Source organism: Patiria miniata, unplaced genomic scaffold (genome assembly GCF_015706575.1).
Source record: "Patiria miniata isolate m_02_andy unplaced genomic scaffold, ASM1570657v1 HiC_scaffold_1, whole genome shotgun sequence".
NCBI lineage: Eukaryota > Metazoa > Echinodermata > Asteroidea > Valvatida > Asterinidae > Patiria > Patiria miniata.
Genome location: NW_024037047.1, coordinates 3,808,407 through 3,828,454, shown reverse-complemented (window position 1 = coordinate 3,828,454; position 20,048 = coordinate 3,808,407). Strand labels below are relative to the sequence as shown.

The window sequence follows — 20,048 nt, the reverse complement described above, 5'->3', positions numbered from 1 at the left end:
TCGCAAGTAATTTCTGTGCGAATACTTGAGTTGGAAAATTCTCCCCTCGCCCAGGACATCCTGCTAAATTGTAATCGTCAGCATTGGTGTATTATTAGTTATCTTGCGAGCGCGAGTGGAACACGGAATAATGTAGTGCGTCTGTGTCCCACATGCCACGAGGCCGAAGGCCGAGTGGTATGTGGGACACAGACGTACTACATTTTCCGGAATAATGTAGTGCGTCTGTGTCCCACATGCCACGAGGCTGAAGGCCGAGTGGTATGTGGGACACAGACGCACTACATTTTCCGTGTTCCACTCGCGCGAGCGTGATAACGAATTTATCTTCAAGCAAACTTGACGCACAGTAAAGTTGAAACACGCATGCTGTGTAACCTACATGTAAGCGCAACTTTTGAATTCACAGTGAATTGTGCAGCACTAATCGCGTCACGTAGGCTTAGAATAGCACAATACCCGGAGTGCGGTATGGACCGTGGTCGTGCGGTATGGTTATATGTAGCACGGCTTGTTGCCATGGATCGACCAACCAGGATCGAGGAATCAAGTTTGCTTGAAGATAAAGGCCTTTATCATGCTGCCACCATTTCTGTCAAGTTCCGTGTACCCAATAACAGTACTGAATAATAATTGTTTTGTGCAAAAAAGGAACCAGCCTAGTTTTCCTTGCAGCCTTGCTTTGGTTCCATTGATTTGAATGGGAAAAAACCCAAAGCTGTGATGTTTTGTTGTTTCAGAGTTGCACTAAAACAAACCTCATACAGTTAAGGCCAAAAAAAATAATAGTTCTGCTTCCGGTTTCCCTACCTACCCTTCTCTGACAGCCCTACCCTATTTTTTTTATTGTAAATAATGAGAAAAAACACCCAAAACCATCACTTTATACCTTTTACCCTTGACTGCTTGCAGATGCCTCCATATGATTGTACACAAAAAAAATTGGCCAAAAAAAAAAAAATCCCAACCTACCTACCCTATTTTCAAATGCCATGCAATCGGAGGCAGAACTATTTTTTTTGTGGCCTAATGTAATAAAAGTGTGATATTTAACCTAAACTTTAACAGCTCATCTTGTGTCGCATACAGCTTGAATGAAGGCTCATGTCAATGTCACGGTTACTGCGGTAGTGTCAGTGCCAAAAAAGCATCTTTTCTACGCAAGTATTCATCCAGTCTGAGCTTCGAGTACCTAGGCAAGAGGAGCAGAAAAGGTAACAGTTGATGACTTGATTAAAAGGATTGAAAATATTTATGTACTTCTCAAGAAATGGTTGCATCGAACTTATGACCTGGGGCTAATTTCACGGCACTGCTAAGCACACAAAAATTGCTTAGCACAAAAAAAAGGCTGGCTTATAAAAGCAGCTTACCAGCCAAAACTCCACGTGATGTATATTGCTCGTGATTAGTATTCAGCTGCTGTTTGCTTAGTATGAAAATCACATGGAGTTTTGGCTGGTAACCTGCTTTTATAAGCCAGACCTTTTTTGTGCTAAACAAATTGTTGTGCTTAGCAGCGCCGTGAAATTGGGCCCTGACTTCATATTATTCACGTATAGACCTATTTTATTAAACAGGCATTTTTTTTTTAATGCAGCTAAATTGAATGCACAAGAGTCCCTCAGGTAATATCCCTGTGCCATATCAGATAGCTCCAATGCAAAGGATCTATATGAGGTCACAACACCCTATTTAGGCCTTAGTTACACCATCAACTCGCCTACATGGACCAATGTTGGCATCATCACGGGTCTATCGAATTGAAACCAGCGCCCGTGATCGAATACAGGTAGGCAAGAAATACAATTCACACTATTGTATACACAAGTCGGCTGTAGATTTTGGATTTTCTACCTCTTAATCCTAGTGCCAACCACAGTGTAACCGTGGAAGTGTAACCGTGAAGATCGAGCACCAGAGCCATTTTGGATTCTTGTTAGTGTGAAAGGGATTCCCAAATCCTACAAGTTGGGTCCAACATAGCGAGTGACAGTCCCTGATTCTGACAGTGTACAAGTTGATATAATCTATGACAATGTGATAAGATTTGAGGCTTTGCATGGTGGGGTATCAGTATCGTTTCAGTTTGCGGTAACACCATGTGGTAATAACTACTGCTTAGAAGATATTAGTTCTGAAAAGAACTAGTCCTGCTTATTATCAACTTTGCTACATGTTAAAGTAGTTGTTTTGTTCTGATAAGAACAGTCCTACTGAAAGTTCTAAACGAACTTGTCATTGGTCTCAACGTTTCGACTAGCCTGCTCTAGTCATCGTCAGGAGACTGACTGTTCTTATCAGAACAAAACAACTGCTTAGCAAAGTTGATAATAAGCAGGACAAGTTCTTTTCAGAACTAATATCTTCTAAGCAGTAGTTATTACCACATGGTGTTACTGCAAAATGAAACGATATGACAATGTTGTTGTGATTGGCCTCATTCTCAATAACGGGTACAATATATGGAACACAGTGTCCATTCAACCTTGTTCGGTTTACTTTACATGTATTAGAGGTCATATAAACTATGAAATGCTGGCTTGGCCTACTGCAGCCTACTGGATTTTGGCAAACTCAGAAGATTCCTAGTAAAATGCACAGGAGAATGTTATTGAACCTATTACTCCATTTACTGCTCATAAGTGCCCTGCCTGTAGTACTTGTTATACTGCCCAAACCTGTCCCAGCATTCCATAGTTTTATGTAGTAATCAAGGAGTAATTACAGTGTGGTACAGTCATAGAGCTATAGTAATTACTAGAGCGCTAACTCCTCATGCTTTGAAGCCGTTCTGGGTGCAGACATTTTGAATTCATGTGCGTGTTTGTAGAACACAGTGAAATTAGATGGATTGAATTCTAAAAGTGTACTCTTATTGCAACGCGCAAGAAGAACATAAGCAAACACACGGCAAGAGGCATCTGCAGCGGATATGCGCACGGATATGCGCACGGGTTGCGCTGTTTGTACAGAACAAAATGAAATGCTCATTTGCTGATCGTGCATTTCGGTTTTGGTCGTATCAACTTCGGTAACGCACCTACATGAATACAAATGCAGATATTGCAAATAGCTGTACAAAATTTCCAGTTTTCCATAGGTTTAGGCACAAATACGGATGCGCCCAGCAGGCATCACTTTGTACATGAGTCAGCGATCTAATAATTTAATATAGCTGTATGAGCACAATGTACTAAAAGGGATTACGGCTTAAACAAAACAATGAAATCGACAAGAAGATTCCATGCCGAACTGATTTGATGACACTTACTCTAAAAAGTCAAAGTCGATGGTCGAGTGGTGAGACTGCACCAAGGCCCAGATTCCCCAAAACATATGGGATGCCTAGGAAAACAAAATTTGAACATGTTGAAGGAAATAAAAATAAGTGAAGGTTTCATAGTTAACATAGCATGTGAGTGTGGTTGCTAATTTTGAGGAATTCTGTGGACAATCCAATAAAAGATAGAGATTATGCTTAATAGAAGATCCTTTACACAGCAGCCATCTTTGAGGTGCGTGCCTTTGTTCCTGTGGGATTTACATAAGCAGACCTCTTGTGCTTCTAAATTAACAAACACCACCTCAAATTAGGCTGCTGAATGCAAAGGGTCTATCCATGTTGTTAGTAAAAACGTCCGTGCGTGCATTCATGATTAGTAGCACCCATTGGATAAAAACTAAAGTTGCATTAGCTTCAGGTTTGGTTCCAATGCTACTTAACGACCAGTGGGCATGGTTTAAACTGAACTGACTTCCCACTAACAAACCGCATACATGTAGCCCTGTAAGTACTGAGTGCTTGAAATGCAGTACTGAGTGCTTGAAATGTTCATATGATGCAGGTGAATGATTTGTAAGAAGGGGAACTTTGTTTTCTTACCAGTGCAAATTTGTTCACTATGACGTACAAGCTTTCCACATCTCTTTCCGTGACTTTTTTCTCGACGCTGTTAGCCTCGTTTTGAGCTGTCAGGAATTCTTGCAGCCACTTCATCTGAAATTCCTTGTTGGGATAGAGGTTGTAGTCAACCTCCTCCACACCTTCAATAAGAAAACATAGCACAAGTTGACGTGAGTAAACAGTTATTCAACATAATTTCAAAAAAAATGACAGTTTTTAACAATGTGACTTTTTTGTCACATTTGACATTAAAGTTTTTTGACATGCTGACACATTTCCTATTTGGCAAGTCAAATGTGACACTAACACAAGGACATCTTATGAAACAATGGTGAAATAAAAAAATGTTTTTCTCACCAACCATCCAATCCCATCCAGCTGACCCAAGACTATTATTTGCATAACGTAAAATATACCAATTTTCCATTTTCTTTAGCTCCTGCAATAATATGGTCATTTCTGATTCTGTTGCTTCAGCATTTTTGCTTTAGGCACTATCTTTAAATTTTCCATCCTTATATGCTAGCTTGGGTTTTTACACTTTGGGACTGTCGCTAAGGAATGACATCCAAAGTTACATGTAAAACTGAAGATGTGTTTCAGCCCTTGGTTAAATCTGTTAATAACGAAACTTACCAGCAAATTCACAGAAATGATTCCCAATATCATATGCTTGGTAGTTGAAAGCAGCATATTCATAATCTATGAAAGAAATTTTACCTGCAAAAACGAGAAAAGTAATGAAAGAAAGTGGGTCAAGAGCAAGCATCTGGCAGAAATGTGCCATAGTCATCTCTTCATGTAAAATATTATCATTCATGGCAACAACCTGATTCCGATAGTCCAGGGAACCCTAGCGTCTTGCAAGAGTTTCAGGTACACGCACGTTCGCTAGTCTTTCGGCATTTAGTTAGAGACCCATTTCCACTTCAAACATCCTAACGAAAATACCAAGGAATTAAAATTGATCTATATATAAAGTAGACAATTATTTTAACTCTTGAGGTGGCAAGTCAATATTCGGATCAGTATGTAAAATCCTTTAAAACCCTGCTGAAGGGATAGGAAGTGTTTAAGTAACTCTGTCACACAGTAAAAGGTCTCCGTACACACAGTGAGGCGAAATCGCATCCGCCTCCTTGCCTTGAGCTTAATTAAACTATCCATATTGCACAGAAGATTACCTCAAAGGAATTTGAAGTGTGGGTACTACAACTCTATTCCATGGGCAAAAGTGCAAAACTTGAATGGTTGTGAAGTGCAAGACTAGGATCCAGGCATGTGTACATGCAATTATGCAAAAGTTTAACCATGTCGAAATCCAACAGACTTGATCTGGAATGCATTCCAAAACAAGTACTAGAAAGTCAATTCACCTTTCTGCTCATTGAAAATGATGTTGGCAAGGAGGTTATCGTTATGGCAGAATACAATGGGCATTTCTAGACATGTGAGGGCGCTCTTCAAATCACCGACTTCCTTACGGAGCTGATCATGAGATGGCACGGTCTTGATATACCTGAATCATGTGAAAAGACAATGTAAAATGCTTGAAAAGAATTTGAGATACATGTACAGTGAGTTAATAGTGTTGGGCGGTTCCGGCGGGTACTCGGTTCTACCCGGCTCAAAGTCCAAACTGGAATGCTCCAATGAAGCGACCAGGGCGGCAACGAAGCCTGTGCACAGAGTAGTCTTATCGCGGTCGTAAAACACTTGGTCAGTGGGCGCACAGCGGGAGGCCTCCATGCCTTTTTCACTGGTCAGCCAGGGTCGCTAATTGGTCAGTAAATACCCTGTGGCGGCTTGGCGGGCCGTTCAAACTCCTGTTAATTCCTTCCTCCATGGGCCAATCCTTTAAAAAACTGGGTACATGTACAATGTATTTAACAACATACATGTACATTTTGTACCGGTACATGCATACAAATGGAATAACACATATTGCACAATAATACAATGGAGCATGGACTTCACAATGTGACATACTTTACATGTATGTTTTGCAAGTTCAAAGGCTTGTTTTCCTTTAAATTTCCAGGAAGTCGGTTCTGACTTGGAAATGGGGCTTTGGGGGGGGGGGAACTGGAACCAGCTCCAAAACCTCTGGACCTGCCCAACACTACTGTGAGTGACTCTGATAATATTTAAAAATATAAAAAAAATTGAGTTACATGTGTGTTGGGCGCGATCATTGGATTTGTGCTAATAGTAGATCAGGCTGCACTATCGGTCGATCCTGCAAGATGTCGCAGACTTTACTTCTCTTTTTTAAAACAATCCCCAGGAACCATGAAATGAATCGATCACCTGATAACGTAATTGACCGATAGCGTAGATCCACAGTTCGTACTCGACAAGTACATGATGTCTGAATGTGCAACCTTTGGAATACTGTACAGGCACGACAGGCGTTCTGCCAACTGAGCTATCCAGCCCAGCCCTATGTTGGAGGGCACGATCGCCTGATAGCGTATGATCGCCTGATAGCGTATGATGAGGGCACGATCGCCTGATAGCGTAATTGACAGATAGCGTAGATCCACCGTTCGTATTCAACAATTACATGATGTCTGAACGTGCAACCTTTGGAATACTGTACAGGCACGACAGGGGCTCTGCCAACTAAGCTATCCAGCCCTGTGCCGGTGCCGCGGTTTTCCCTTTTGTCACTGCATTTGTTCAAGGGCACAAGTCAAAAGCCATAAACCAGTATAGCCAGGGATCACACTCAAGGTCATGATGTTACTAACTCAATATTGTAAAGCATTCTCTCCACCATGCTTAACATGATATTCAGGATAACCCACAATTTTGTTGATATTGACTACAATGTAAAGAGCAACATCAGACTGACACAACAGACGAGATGCCATCATCCTCTTATTTACACTAACAGCTTCATTCCTAGGCTGGACAATCCCATGCTGGAACAGCTTGCCACACCCAATCCCAGACGTCACCAACTACAGCTTGAAATCTGCAGTGACGAACAATCTTAAGTAAATATCTGCTCCTGTCCAGTAATCAAAGTTCAAAGGTCAAAAACTCTGATGTAAAATATCAAGCATGGGAACAGCAACCAGGGATCACTTGTATGGAATCTTGGAGGTCGCAGGTTCAAATCCCACTCATGTCACTTTCTTTGTTCAACTTTTAAAATTATCAAAATGCACCTAGTCAGGTTCCCTATTTGGTTCAATTGAAGATTTGTTATTTCTTTCTTTGTTAATTTCATGACATTCTCATGTTCTTAAACTCACCTTTGCTGTTTTTCTTCATCCTCAAATTTGTCAGGAACAATTGACAGGTATTTATCCATTAATCGGAAGAGGCACGGAGAAGTCACAGCGCCATCTTGTGGCTTGATGCTGTGCATTTTTATCATCTCCTTGATGATAAGCCTAAAACCAAAATAAATATCAAATGTATGAAAAGTCAGTTTGCATTTATTTTAAGACTAATAAAGTACATCTGAATAAAGCGTAAATAATTTGTAAAAGTGGGTATCCAAATTACAGCCCATGTTCTCTAAAATGGTATCTTGATTACAGAGACTTCCAATTCTCCAAATATAAGGGTATCAAAAAGTCAAAACCGTCTTTCTTGTAAGAACCCTCTTTTGAGTAATGTCCCAATGTGCTCCGTTTAGTAACCCCTAACAGTAAGGAATTGAAAGAGTTAGGGAGACCACTCGACGTGACATTGGAAAGCGTTGCCAACGACGCCTGATTGCTCAACACGAAGATGCTGTGGTTTTGTGCCAATCACAGGGAGCCTCGATTATGCTGTGTACGTAAGGAATTGAAAGAGTTAGGGGAGACCACTCAAAGTAACATTGGAAGGCATTGCCAACAATGCCTGATTGTTTGCTCACCACGAAGACGCTGTGGCTATGTGCCAATCACAGGGCACCTCAATTATTTATGCTGTGTACGACATCCAACAGTCGTTGGGTCAGTCCTCTGTACTGAGTATGCAGAATGTACTACTGACCCCATGGCTCTTGTATATCATACTCGAATACTAGGGTTACCCTTGGGTAAAGTGGCGGGTACGAGCAAACTTGGCAGGGCACATACTTGTAGATTCTCTCTTCCCTGACCGTCTTTGGATCCAGAACGACTCCCGGCAGATACTCATAGCACAGACCGTTGTTGCATCGAGCATACAGCTTAGATCCGCAACCTGCTTGGTGAAGAAGTACAAACGTCCTGATCTCAGCCTCCCGGTCGATGAGGAGCTCCGTCTTCTTGCCATAGATCCGGACCAAGACCATGTCTGACTTATCTTTTGGAAGGTAGCCACCTATGAGTTTGTTGGAGATGCCTGCCGTAAAAACCTGCAAAAAGAAGTTCATCGAGATAAGGCCAAAAAAAATAAGTCTCCGGTTTCTGGTATGGAGCTTGTCCAAAAAGTGGTGCGGCGACGCGGCTTTTTTTTTTTTTTACCCGACTTTTTTGCTTCAAATGTCGGCTGATGACTGCAAATGGTGCCCGACTAAACTAGTGCAAATATATGGGAGTCCAGAGAGGCCACATAAAGCTTATTCTCGATCATAACCCCATCTAAAAACATGTTAAAATTGTGCAGTAGCAGGATTCCAGTCAAACCAGTGAGTTTGGCGGTTTTGAGACATCATCTTTCATTGAAAAAAACTTTTTCATTTTGCCGACGCGCATGGCTACGGCGACACGCGCGCATACCAGAAACCGGAGACTTTTTTTTTTTGGCCTAAGAAAAGTTCTATAATACTTTTCTACTTCTACTTTCTATATTTTGTTTAATAGAAATCCATTGGGGAACCCAAAGCACATACAGAACCAAGTAGAATGCGACAATAGTCAATCTAACTTAAAGTAAAGGCAGTGGATATTTTGCCGGAGACGGCAAACCTTTAGTAAACGTTAGTTTGCCGGATATGCACTGAACATGCACAGTTACTGTTTTTTTTCACTTAAACATTTTCCGGTAACAAATTTTATTCTGGCTCCATGCCAATATTATCGTTGTAACTTCATATTCACAAGATGGGAATCAGACCATTTTATAATTTCGGACTTTATTTCCCTTTAAAATAAATCCTCCAGAGCCACAAATCTGAAAAAGTAAATGTAATACTCTGCAATAAAATGTTTGAGACATGTTAAAATAATAAAAGAAGAATATTCTTATTTATTTGGGGATGGGAAAAAAAACCTTAGAAATGTGGCGGGGATCGGGATCGAACCCAGGTCATTCAGCTCACAAGAGTTGTTGCTTAACCACTACATCAGATGTGCTACACAACTTTTGGTAGGAATTATGTATCTTATAATTCAGCCCTATTTTAAAGAGTACAGCGCCCTCTGTTGATATGGATTGCCACCGGCAAACCTTAAGTAAACGTTAGTTTGCCGGCATTACCTCCGGCAAAATATCTACCTAAAGTGAACAAAGACACTTGCAAAACTTTGATAGCCATCAAGATTTGCCATCTGCAAAAAAATATTCACCGATCAAGCTGATCATTGGATTGTATAATAAACTTTAATTTATAAAACTTTTATTAAACTACATAGGCCTAGGCCTACAAATGTACATCATGCAGAACATGTGAAACATCTTGTTGCTTAATTGCTGTTTAAAATAATGTTGGAAATTGTCCACACATCCTGCAGATTTCTCTAACATACATGTCTAGGCCTAGGGCTAGACTAAAGGCCCCATTTCTGTTTTGCAGATTTGTGTCATTTATTTTCCCTACTGGATATCTTCTGAAGTTCTGCTGGGGTTAAGCGTGCTTTTGTTGTGCTAAGCTTACACTGCTTAACGGTCCCTGTGAAATAGATGAATGCTCGGTTAGCACAAAGTCGGCTGTTTTAAGCAGCGCTGATGAAATCGGGCCCTAGCTGGGGCTTGCTACTGCTACATCAGTACATGTAGGATGGAACGCCGTATTATTGCGGTACTTATCACGTTTCTCGTTCGGAAATAGAGATTGCCCACTAACCTTCCAGAATTGTCCTGTCTTATGTGTAATATAACTCTTCCTTTTTAAATTAATATAAAAAAATCTGACGGGTGGTGTGGTTTATTCCGTGTACGATGCCTGTGAAAATAGACATGTGCGGCGTGTGCGAACGGAGGTGGACTCCCTATTATCGCGGTATGCGGGAAGTGGTTTTTATAATGATCCCAACTTTTTTTGTTCATCATGTTCATAGTTTATCTTTGACCAAAACACCCCCTGAATAAATTCTGATATTTTCCCTGTAACGTTCAAGTTGATTAAAGACAAAATGTCTGCAGGATGATTTCTTAAGACCCTGCCCTTCCCCCGAAAGGAGAACACAAATCCCTGAGGCAAGTCTACTGATCGGCGATTGAGGGCGCCATTCACTTTACACAGTGTGCCGTTTTATTTTCGCGGTGCTTATTTTGATCCCGTAAAAGTTGTTACGATTTCGCGCTGCAAATATCGTCGTTCGACTTCATTTTAGGCGAAGTAAAAAAAAAAACATGTTTAGCGTCCCCGCCCGCTTCCTTTTTAGAGGCCGCCTCCTTTTTTTTTTTTTTTTTTTTTTTTTTTTAAAGACAAAAATTGATAAATTTTAACGATCTCTGCGCAGAAGAGATGTTCGGTTCTGCATAGTTACATCATTTTGGTCTCATTTTCTGTTGCATCTTGCCCATAAGAAGCCAATATGTCATTTCCTGAGTCCAAGTGGCGGCCATTTTGAAAAAAGCTGGTAACCATCTTGAAAAATAGCCCGGCCGCGTTGTCTTGAAAAATGTGTCGGGCGGCCATTTTGAAAAAAAAAAAAAAAAAAAAAAAAGGGCCTCCTCCTTCCTTTTTGTCAAAGAGGCAGGACGCTAAACATGTTTTTTTTTTATTTCGCCTTACATTTGCAGCTGAAGAATGGGAACCAGACAATGGAACTTTCATGGACAGAGCGCAATTAAAGATTTATGTTAAAATATAACGAAGTGGCTATCGTTACGGCACTCGTTGTTTAGCGCCCTCTACGATATTTTTTTGATACGCACGCAGGTATATAATTATTTGTTTCCCCACGTTTTATCGAGCAGTGCGCCAGCTCAGCCGATAGAGGGTAGGATTTTGCACCGCGAGGTTGCGGGTTCGAATCTCAGTTTTGCACTCAAATTTTTTTCCTTTTCTAACCTGAGGCTTTGGAGGATTTTTTTTAAAAGGGAAATAAAGTCCGAATTTCATAAAGTTCAAATTCACTTTTTTCCTTCTAATTTTATATTTTCTTGTCATGTTTTTTTATAAAAGTTGCCAGGTTGCAGTCTACCGTAACGATAGAAAATGGGAAATGCGTTACGGCTGCCGTAACAATAGCCACTGCGAAAATATAAACGGTACCTTTTATTTAGCAGACACGGTGAGGGAAAATTTTGCAAGTTTTGGAAAACGTTAATAATATTTATTAAAATCGTTTAAAGTCCCGAAAGAAACAACATTTTTTAATCGTCCTTTTTATACATGACTGGTGAACTGGATAGAAATCGCCACTTGAAGGAGTTTTGACACTGTAAAAAGAGAAATTTCCCATGCCGCGATAATAGGGAGTCCGACTATACATGTACATGTAGTTGCTACATACAGACATAGTACAGACTACAGTACAAAAACAGGCCTAGTTACCTTGAACTTTATCTCTTCCTGGTTCCATTCTGGCCGCACCAAACTCAGCAACTTCAGCGCCCCTTCTTCTAAATTATTCTCATCTAGTGTCAGATCAACTCGCAACACACACTCATTTGACATTTTGTTAAATGTCGCAGGTTAAAAAAAGGCCAATTTATTACAAACACGAATGTCATGGACGTGGTACGTGCCGCAAGGGTGACCGTAAGGTCATGACCAAATTCTGCTAAATGCACTTCAAAAATCTGTCAATTTTATCAAAAATCTGCCAAATTCCCCAGAATTATTCGAAATACAGTATAAACACTTTAAATCACATGAAGATTTGTGATATTGCCTTAATTAAGTCTAAAATACCGTATTATAAACAATCTATAGTCACATAAAGATGTTAAGAAATTATATTGCGTAAATTTCAGGCAAAACATGGTTGCGCGTCACGACGAAGTCCGATTCCCAGTGAACCTCAAACAATTTCTGTCAAATTTTCTGTCAACTCATACTCTTTTTTAACAACCACAAAAATCAAAGTTAGCCGAAAATCGGCTAAAACGGTCACCGTGGTGCCGCAGCACTTCTGTCATCCGTGTTCACTGTTCACCGAACTTGACGTCTGGGAACAAGCCCGTTGATCACGATTGTCAAACATCGGTTTCGTCTGCAGCGGTGGCTCTCGCTCCACCATCTGAGCTCAGTAATAATTTCCCAATGAAGTGGACACACGCTAAATTTTTGCCATCGGTCAAGTTTTCGAAAATAGCATACATTGTTCATCACAGATTCATTTTTGAGCCGGAGTAATCGTTCAAAGTCTGGGTCCCAATTTGTAATCTTAAACCAAGCTGATGTTTCGAAAATTGCTCTACGTAAGCACCCGCAAAACTTCGCGCACTAACTTTGACCGAATAGGATCACGCGGGTTTTTCGTCGGAATATAAACCCGCGCTTTGTTCGGGCACTCCGATCCTCGCGTACTTTTAAATTTGGAACTTTTCCAACTGCACCACTTTTCATAAACCACTGTCAATCTTGGACGATTCTACAGTCTTTGGTAGCAAAACAATGTAGCTAACCAAATTCTACAAAAGGCCTACATCAATGAAGTCATCATAAGACAATCAGATTCAAAATTATGACCCGGCCGTCCAATGACTGTGGATTTTTGGTGGGGATGTTCAGATTGATTCTGTTAGGCAGGCTTCATACCTGGTATGGGTTATTACTAGAGTTTCAGTGAGGTGAGTGATAACTAAATAATGCAGTTAGGGTTACGGTCATGTTACTTTTTTTATGGAAGTGTCCATCAAATCTGGCTAAATGTATTTTGTATTGGAAGAGCATAATGAACCAACAGGAGCAACAATTTATCGTAAATAATAAACAGAATGAATATTTAATACATTGTGCGCCAAGGAATGACATTATAATCGTGACAAGTCATGTACAGTATGTACCCGTACATCTCATAAAAAAAAACAATCAACATACATATATCATGTAGACCTAGATCACTTAAAAAACTAGTAGAAGCATTAAAACTGTTTGCTCTACATATACCCTCCTGAATAAATCTAGGGCCTACAAGAGTGTTATTGGGTTTCGTTGGTCTAAAAGGAAGAATTTCTGCGGTAGCTGTTCGATTCTGTACGATTCAGCATGCTCCAAAAAATCTTAGATTTAGCAGAATGCATGTACTGCAAACTTACTGGCAGCCAGGTATGAAAGAAATTGGCAATTTGCATAGTATGTGACAAAATTCAAAATGATGCTTTCTTTCAGGACCCAAGCACCCAGACCTAGGTACAAGGAATTTAATTTTTCTACAACCCTTACTCCTCCACTAGTGATACTCCAGACCTTTAAAAGGTCAACCACGGTAAACATGTAAACTACTTGCGAGTACTCAACTTTTCTTGAGTAATTTCTGTGCAGTGCTCGAGTTGGAAAATTCACTAACTCGCCCAGGACAATCTGCTGTTTTGTATCTCATACCAGTGTACATGTATCAGGTGCACACAGAAATTTTTAGACAATTCATATGGTAAACCAAAGCTGTGATGTTTTGTTGTTTCAGAGTTGCAGTAAAATAAACCTCATAGGGTTAATATAATCTTCTTCTTGCTTATGGCATGCACAGACTACAGTTGTAGGCCAAGGGTAGACATCCAGGCCAGGGCATCATCGGTCACGGTGTAGATGGCTTCGATGCCGCCAGGGAAATGCCTCAGTGGGCAGTCATTCACGATGTGCTGGATGGTCTGGTCTGGATGTCCACAGTCAAAGCAGGGCTCTTCCATGACATCCCCCATTTTTATGCAGATGATGGGCGTTTTTTGCATGGAGGGTGCAGATTTTGTTCAGGGTTAGACACTGCTTGTGGATGTCAAATCCGGGTGGTTTTAGTTTGGGATCTGTGATGATCTAGAGCTCCATTGTTGGTGTTCACATCTGCCAAGAGTCCGCGCCACTACGCAGGGTCAAAGTCATCCAGGAATTTGACTGAAGACCAGAAGGGCTTGCGGGACTTCAGGCGCATGTTGAGCAGGTTTTCCAAATCAGCATGGATGGGAAGGTCAGGGTTAGCCTCGATGGTGCACGAATCCTTCAACATCTTCTGCGTATGTTGGGATGGCAATATAACGAAACCTTGATATTCAACCTTGTTCTTTCTTTAATTTGACAAGAGCTCTCTTTGTGTCGTATACAGTTTGACAATGTTTGAATGAAGGCTAACCCAGAAAAGTGTCCGCCTATACACCCCGAGGGCAGTTGCTACTAAAAAAGTCAAGTTGCCATTGTTACTTTGGTAGTGTCAGTGCCAAAAAAGCATCTTTTCTACGCAAGTATTCATCCAGTCGGAGCTTCGAGTACCTAGGCAAGAGGAGCACAAAAAGGTAAAAGTTGATGATTTGATTAAAAATGATTGACATTATTTGTGATGCGATCAAGCTTAGCTACCGGTAAATGAGTCATCTGTCAACCCTGGTCATTTTTTTGGTGTACAGATTTAAAAAGAGTACAATCTCAGGGGGCCGTATCATAGCTTCGACGCCTCATAGGTCGAAGGCCTCATAAGTCCGAAATTTCGGACCTATGAGGCGTCAGACTTATGAGGCATAACATTTATTTACTTCGCCTCATACATGTAGGTCAGACGCCTCATAAGTCCAACGCCTTATAAGTCCGACGTCGGAAAAACGAGGCGGTTAATTTGTCGGGCCTACAAGGCGTCGGAGCTATGAGGCATCAGACCTATGAGGCTTCCGACTTATGGGCCTTCATTTGGTTAGGGGATGCGATTTTGTCAGACTGATGAGGCGTCTGACTTATGAGCAGACCCCAATCTCAGCATCATACTGATGTGAAAACTGCATGCTGATACCATCTTTTGTTCAAGAATTATGGAAGTCAGAACACCTAGAGATGTGATGAAGTCTCCAAATGAAAATTCCTGACAAACGACTCATTTGGCCTGATCCCATCACATTTGCTTTGCACATTCAGCAGCCACCTTCGATTTTTTCATTTTTTTTTTTTTTTTTATTCAGATATATATACTGAATGCTCTAGATTCTACAGGTGTTCTTAGGTATCCTTTGCCATAAGCATGTATCTCAAAGCTGGCTGCAATGCAAAGGATCTACATGAGCACGACATCCTCTTCAGGCCTTAGACTTCAACTTGCCCAATTGTGGACACCATTAAAGACCCAATGCAAGGGAACAGGGTCCCATGATCGAACACAGGTGGGCAAGACATATAATTCACACTAATAAACTATACAGTATGTCCCGAAAAGTGTCCGCCTAAATATTTTGGAAAATAACAAAACAACTTAGTAAATTTCGAAAATGTTTAATAGTGCAGATACTCCTGAGCATTTGCCTCAACCCCTGCGACTTTTATTTAGGTTCCTTCACACCTCACTGCACAATGGTCATCTGATCACAACAATATTGTCTGGACACTGTGAACAAGTTCTTTGCCTTAATCAATTTCAGTGTATTGTTATGCAAGCTGTGTACAATCCTTCAGCGGTTGGGGATATGAATCATTTGCCTCAGGCTAACAGTCATCATTTGCACCTGCGCACTAAACTGAGGTTACATTATGAGAGGTAATACATTGTTTTACTATGAAATGCTGGCTCACTCTCTAAATTCTAAAGAGTGAAAATTCACTCCATTTGAGCGAAGATTCACTCCCACAGTCGGAACCTAGGGACTAGATGTTTTAGAGTGAAATTCCTTCAATCGTTAAGATTGAGTTTTCACTCGAGCTTCAACTGAAGTGGTTCTTTTTTCAGACTATTTCAATCAAAATGAGAGTGATTTTCACTCTTAAACATCTAGTCCCTAAGTTTACTCTTTGGAATTTAGAGAGCACTTTACTGCAGCCTGTTGGATTTTGGCAAAATCAGAAGATTCCTAGTAAACTGCCTAGGAGAATGGTATTTAAGCTGTTACCCCCTCTACTGCTCCAAAGTGCCCTGCCTGTAATACTTGTTATACTGCCCAATACTGCTCCAGCACTCTATGGTTTTATGTATGAAAGGAAACATGCAGTTGAAATTCAGCTCATCTTGTTTTCATGCACATTACTATGTATTGCGACAATACATACAAGATCTTATTTTCATTGGAAGTGACAAGAAAGTGGTTATTTTTCAATTAAAGGGCGCTATTTTGCATGTCACACAAGGTCATCTTTGTCAAAAGTACAAAAATTAGTCCTTCAATTTCAAAATAACCCACAAAAAAAGTTTTGAAGAAATATCGGTCACTTCTATCGTCCAAACAAGCTGTTTAACATGATAAACAAGTAAAAAGTGGAACTTACTCCAAGAAAATAAAGACAGTTTGATGTATTTCTACCCAAATCTATAGAGAAACTATACTGTTCTGCCTTGAGTGACATCACTCTTTGCAATTGGCTCACAAATCTGGACATTTTCATTAGCATACAAACTAAAATGTTGAAATGTCTCCTTTTTACTGCTACAAAGGCATGAAAGGAGGTGGAAAGTCATAGTACCGGTAACATGGCAAGAAAGCTGCTTTATATATGTATTAATAAGTCATTTATAACATTTCTATTGCATGTTTCCTTTAATACAGGAATAATTACAGTGTGGTGCAATGTACTAAATGGGCTTACAGCTCAATACAAAAAAGACACTTTACTCTAAATGCTTTTGACAGAACACTTACTCTAAAAAGTCAAAGTCGACGGTCGGATGGTGAGACTGCATCAAGGCATAGATTCCCCAAAACATATGGGATGCCTAGTAAAACAAAATTTGAAGGAATACAAATAAGTGAACTTTCATTGTTTGCACAGCATGCAAGTGTGATAGCTAATTTTGAGGAATTCTGAGGACAATGTAATTAAAGATAGAGATCATGCTTCATAGATCCTTTACACAGCAGCCATCTTTGATGTGCATGCCTTTATTCCAGTGGGATACATAAGCAGGCCACTTGTGCTTTCACCATGTTCGCCATTATTGAATTAGAATAAAAAGAGCACCTCAAATGTGGCTGCTGAATGCAAAGGGTCTATAGCCCTGTCAGTACTGAGCAGTGTTGTAGGACTCGAGTCCAGGACTTGGACTCGAGTCGGACTCGAGTCAGATTTTCCGTGACTCGGACTCGACTCGAGTCACATTGGAAAATGACACGGACTCGGACTCAACCATGATGACTAAGACACAGGCTTGGTGACTCATGACTCGATTCAAGTGTTTTCATCAAAAGAAAAAAACACAACGTAGGGATGGGAAAGGATCATTGAGGAATAATGTTTGTATGATAAAACATGGAGGGACGGGATGGAGAAGGTTTTTTAGGAATGGGAATTAAATGGAAAAAACATTTTGGGTCTAAACAACATGGAGTGGTACACACACAATGTAAACTATATACTCTGGGATTTACTTAAAAGACAGAATGGATGATTGAAAAATAATCTAAAAAAATGATTTAATAGTTTGGTGAACAACTAAGAACAAGGGACTTGTGACTGGGACTCGGACTCGAGGTTTGTGACTCGAGGCTCGGACTCGCTGTTGGTGACTCGACTACAACACTGGTACTGAGTGCTTGAAATGTTGTTACAATGAGGTGAATGATTTTACAGAAGGTGAACTTTTTCCTTACCAGTGCAAATTTGTTCACTTTGACATACAGGGTTTCCACATCTCTTTCCGTGACCTCTTCCTCGACGCCATTAGCCGTATTTTGAGCTGTCAGGAATTCTCGCAGCCACTTCATCTGAAATCCCTTCTTGGGATAGAGGTTGTAGTCAACCTCCTCCACACCTTCAGGAAGAGAATATAGGACAAGATGACGTGAGTAATGAACAGTTCTCTAACAGCATTCTGAAAATTTTACCTTTTTTTGTTGTTGAAAGTTTGACATTTTTGACAAATTTTACCATTTTTACCCCTCAGCCGAGAGGCTCGAGGGGTATTGTCATCGCCTAGGGCGTCCGTCCGTCCGGATGTGTGTGTGTCCGTTCTGACCAGACCACCCTTGTGGGGTGATGTTCCTTTCAGAACACATCACCCCACTTTTTACACAATGGAAAAACATCACCCCAGAAGGGAATCTTTAGAAAAAGGGATAATGGGAACACAATGCTATCACCCCACAAGTCCGTCTGGCTAGAACGGCCGTCCGTCCGTCCGGGCAGCTTATTTTCCGGATGATAACTTGAGTTAGAAATGTTGTTTGGGGTTGTAACTTCGGTAGGGGGTTGCCCTTGGGAGTAGGCAAGTTGGGATTGGTTTTGAGGTCAAAAGGTCAAAGGTCAAGGTCACCGTGGTGAGTTAAATGTAAATGGTTTCCGGATGATAACTTTAGTTAGAAATGAGATTTTGGTGTCTAACTTTGGTAGAGGGTTGCCCTTGGGAGTAGGCAAGTTGGGATTGGTTTTGGGGTCAAAAGGTCAAAGGTCAAGGTCACCATGGTGAGTTAAAGGTAAATGGTTTCCGGATGATAACTTGAGTTAGAAATGAGATTTTGGTGTCTAACTTTGGTAGAGGGTTGCCCTTGGGAGAAGGCAAGTTGGGATTGGTTTTGGGGTCAAAAGGTCAAAGGTCAACATGGTGAGATAAAGGTAAATGGTTTCCGGATGATAACTTGAGTTAGAAATGAGATTTTGGTGTCTAACTTTGATAGGGGGTTGCCCTTGGGAGTAGGCAAGTTGGGATTGGTTTTGGGGTCAAAAGGTCAAAGGTCAAGGTCACCGTGGTGAGTTAAATGTAAATGGTTTCTGGATGATAACTTGAGTTAGAAATGCGATTTTGGTGTCTAACTTTGGTAGAGGGTTGCCCTTGGGAGTAGGCAAGTTGGGATTGGTTTTGGGGTCAAAAGGTCAAAGGTCAAGGTCACCGTGGTGAGTTAAATGTAAATGGTTTCTGGATGATAACTTGAGTTAGAAATGCGATTTTGGTGTCTAACTTTGGTAGAGGGTTGCCCTTGGGAGTAGGCAAGTTGGGATTGGTTTTGGGGTCAAAAGGTCAAAGGTCAAGGTCACCATTGTGAGTTAAAGGTAAATGGTTTCCGGATGATAACTTGAGTTAGAAATGCGATTTTGGTGTCTAACTTTGGAAGAGGGTTCCCCTTGGGAGAAGGCAAGTTGGGATTGGTTTTGGGGTCAAAAGGTCAAAGGTCAAGGTCAGCATGGTGAGTTAAAGGTAAATGGTTTCCGGATGATAACTTGAGTTAGAAATGAGATTTTGGTGTCTGACTGAGGTAGAGGTTTGCCCTTGGGTACAGGCAAGTTGGGATTGGTTTGGGGGTCAAAAGGTCAAAGGTCAAGGTCACCGTGGTGAGTTCAATGTAAATGGTTCCGAATGATAACTTGAGTTAGAAATGAAATGTTGGTGTCTAACTTCAGTAGGGGGTTTCCCATTGGTACAGGCATGTTGGGACTGGTTCTGGGGTCAAAGGCCAAAGGTCAAGGTCACCACGTTGTGTTAAAGGTTAATGGTTTCCGGATGATAACTTGACTCTGGCTGAGGGGTTTCAACAGCAACGCTGTTATTTTTTTTTTTAATTTGACACATTTTTGGGGTCAAATTTAGCATTGGAATTTTTTGACAACAAAAATATGACATGAACCCAACCCAAGTATACTTTATGCAACAAATGTGAAATGGTCATTGTTTTCTGTCACCTTTCTACCCAACCAATTATCTATTACTGACCAATGTTTATTGTTTACATAGTATAAATACTTTGCTGAATTTTCATTTTCCTTTGCCCCTGACAACACACCAACATATTTTTGTAAATCTTGATGCATTGCTTCACCCCTTTTTGGTTTTATGGATTGACTGCAGTGCCTCAACCTCCTGCCCGCCCCCTCCACCCCCCCCCCCCCCCCGAAAAAAAGGGGGAAAAGAAGGAAAAAAGTGAATCTATCTTTACATTTTCCAGGCTTTTTTTATGCCGTTGTGCATCACTCTGGACCTGTTACAAT

General features: G+C 40.8%; 2 protein-coding genes across 5 annotated transcripts in view; both read right to left on the bottom strand.

Annotated features, from left to right (window-relative positions):
- Positions 1-1,025: 1,025 nt before the first annotated feature.
- On the bottom strand, positions 1,026-11,906 carry LOC119739930 (ethanolamine kinase 1-like). Of its 3 annotated transcripts, none has more exons than XM_038215112.1 (8): positions 11,559-11,906; positions 7,990-8,249; positions 7,171-7,311; positions 5,284-5,426; positions 4,544-4,627; positions 3,887-4,047; positions 3,275-3,348; positions 1,026-1,192 (listed from the first exon to the last, which is right to left on the bottom strand). In XM_038215112.1, the coding sequence occupies exons 1-8, from the start codon at positions 11,679-11,681 to the stop codon at positions 1,120-1,122; spliced, it is 1,059 nt and encodes a 352-aa protein (XP_038071040.1). In that variant the 5' UTR covers positions 11,682-11,906; the 3' UTR covers positions 1,026-1,119. The 3 variants fall into 3 exon arrangements, with proteins under 3 accessions (XP_038071040.1, XP_038071117.1, XP_038071190.1); XM_038215189.1 differs by having other exon boundaries at positions 7,944-8,249; positions 11,559-11,685; XM_038215262.1 differs by having other exon boundaries at positions 7,974-8,249; positions 11,559-11,685.
- Positions 11,907-13,634: 1,728 nt separating this feature from the next.
- LOC119739792 (ethanolamine kinase 1-like) overlaps positions 13,635-20,048 on the bottom strand; it is a 14,105-nt gene continuing 7,691 nt past the window's right edge. For both annotated transcript variants that reach the window (XM_038214989.1, XM_038214906.1), the window contains 3 exons: positions 17,720-17,880; positions 16,772-16,845; positions 13,635-14,432 (listed from right to left, as the gene is read on the bottom strand). In XM_038214989.1, coding sequence (XP_038070917.1) covers positions 14,360-14,432; positions 16,772-16,845; positions 17,720-17,880 — 308 coding nt within the window. In that variant the 3' untranslated portion in view covers positions 13,635-14,359. The remainder of the gene's footprint in view (positions 14,433-16,771; positions 16,846-17,719; positions 17,881-20,048) is intronic.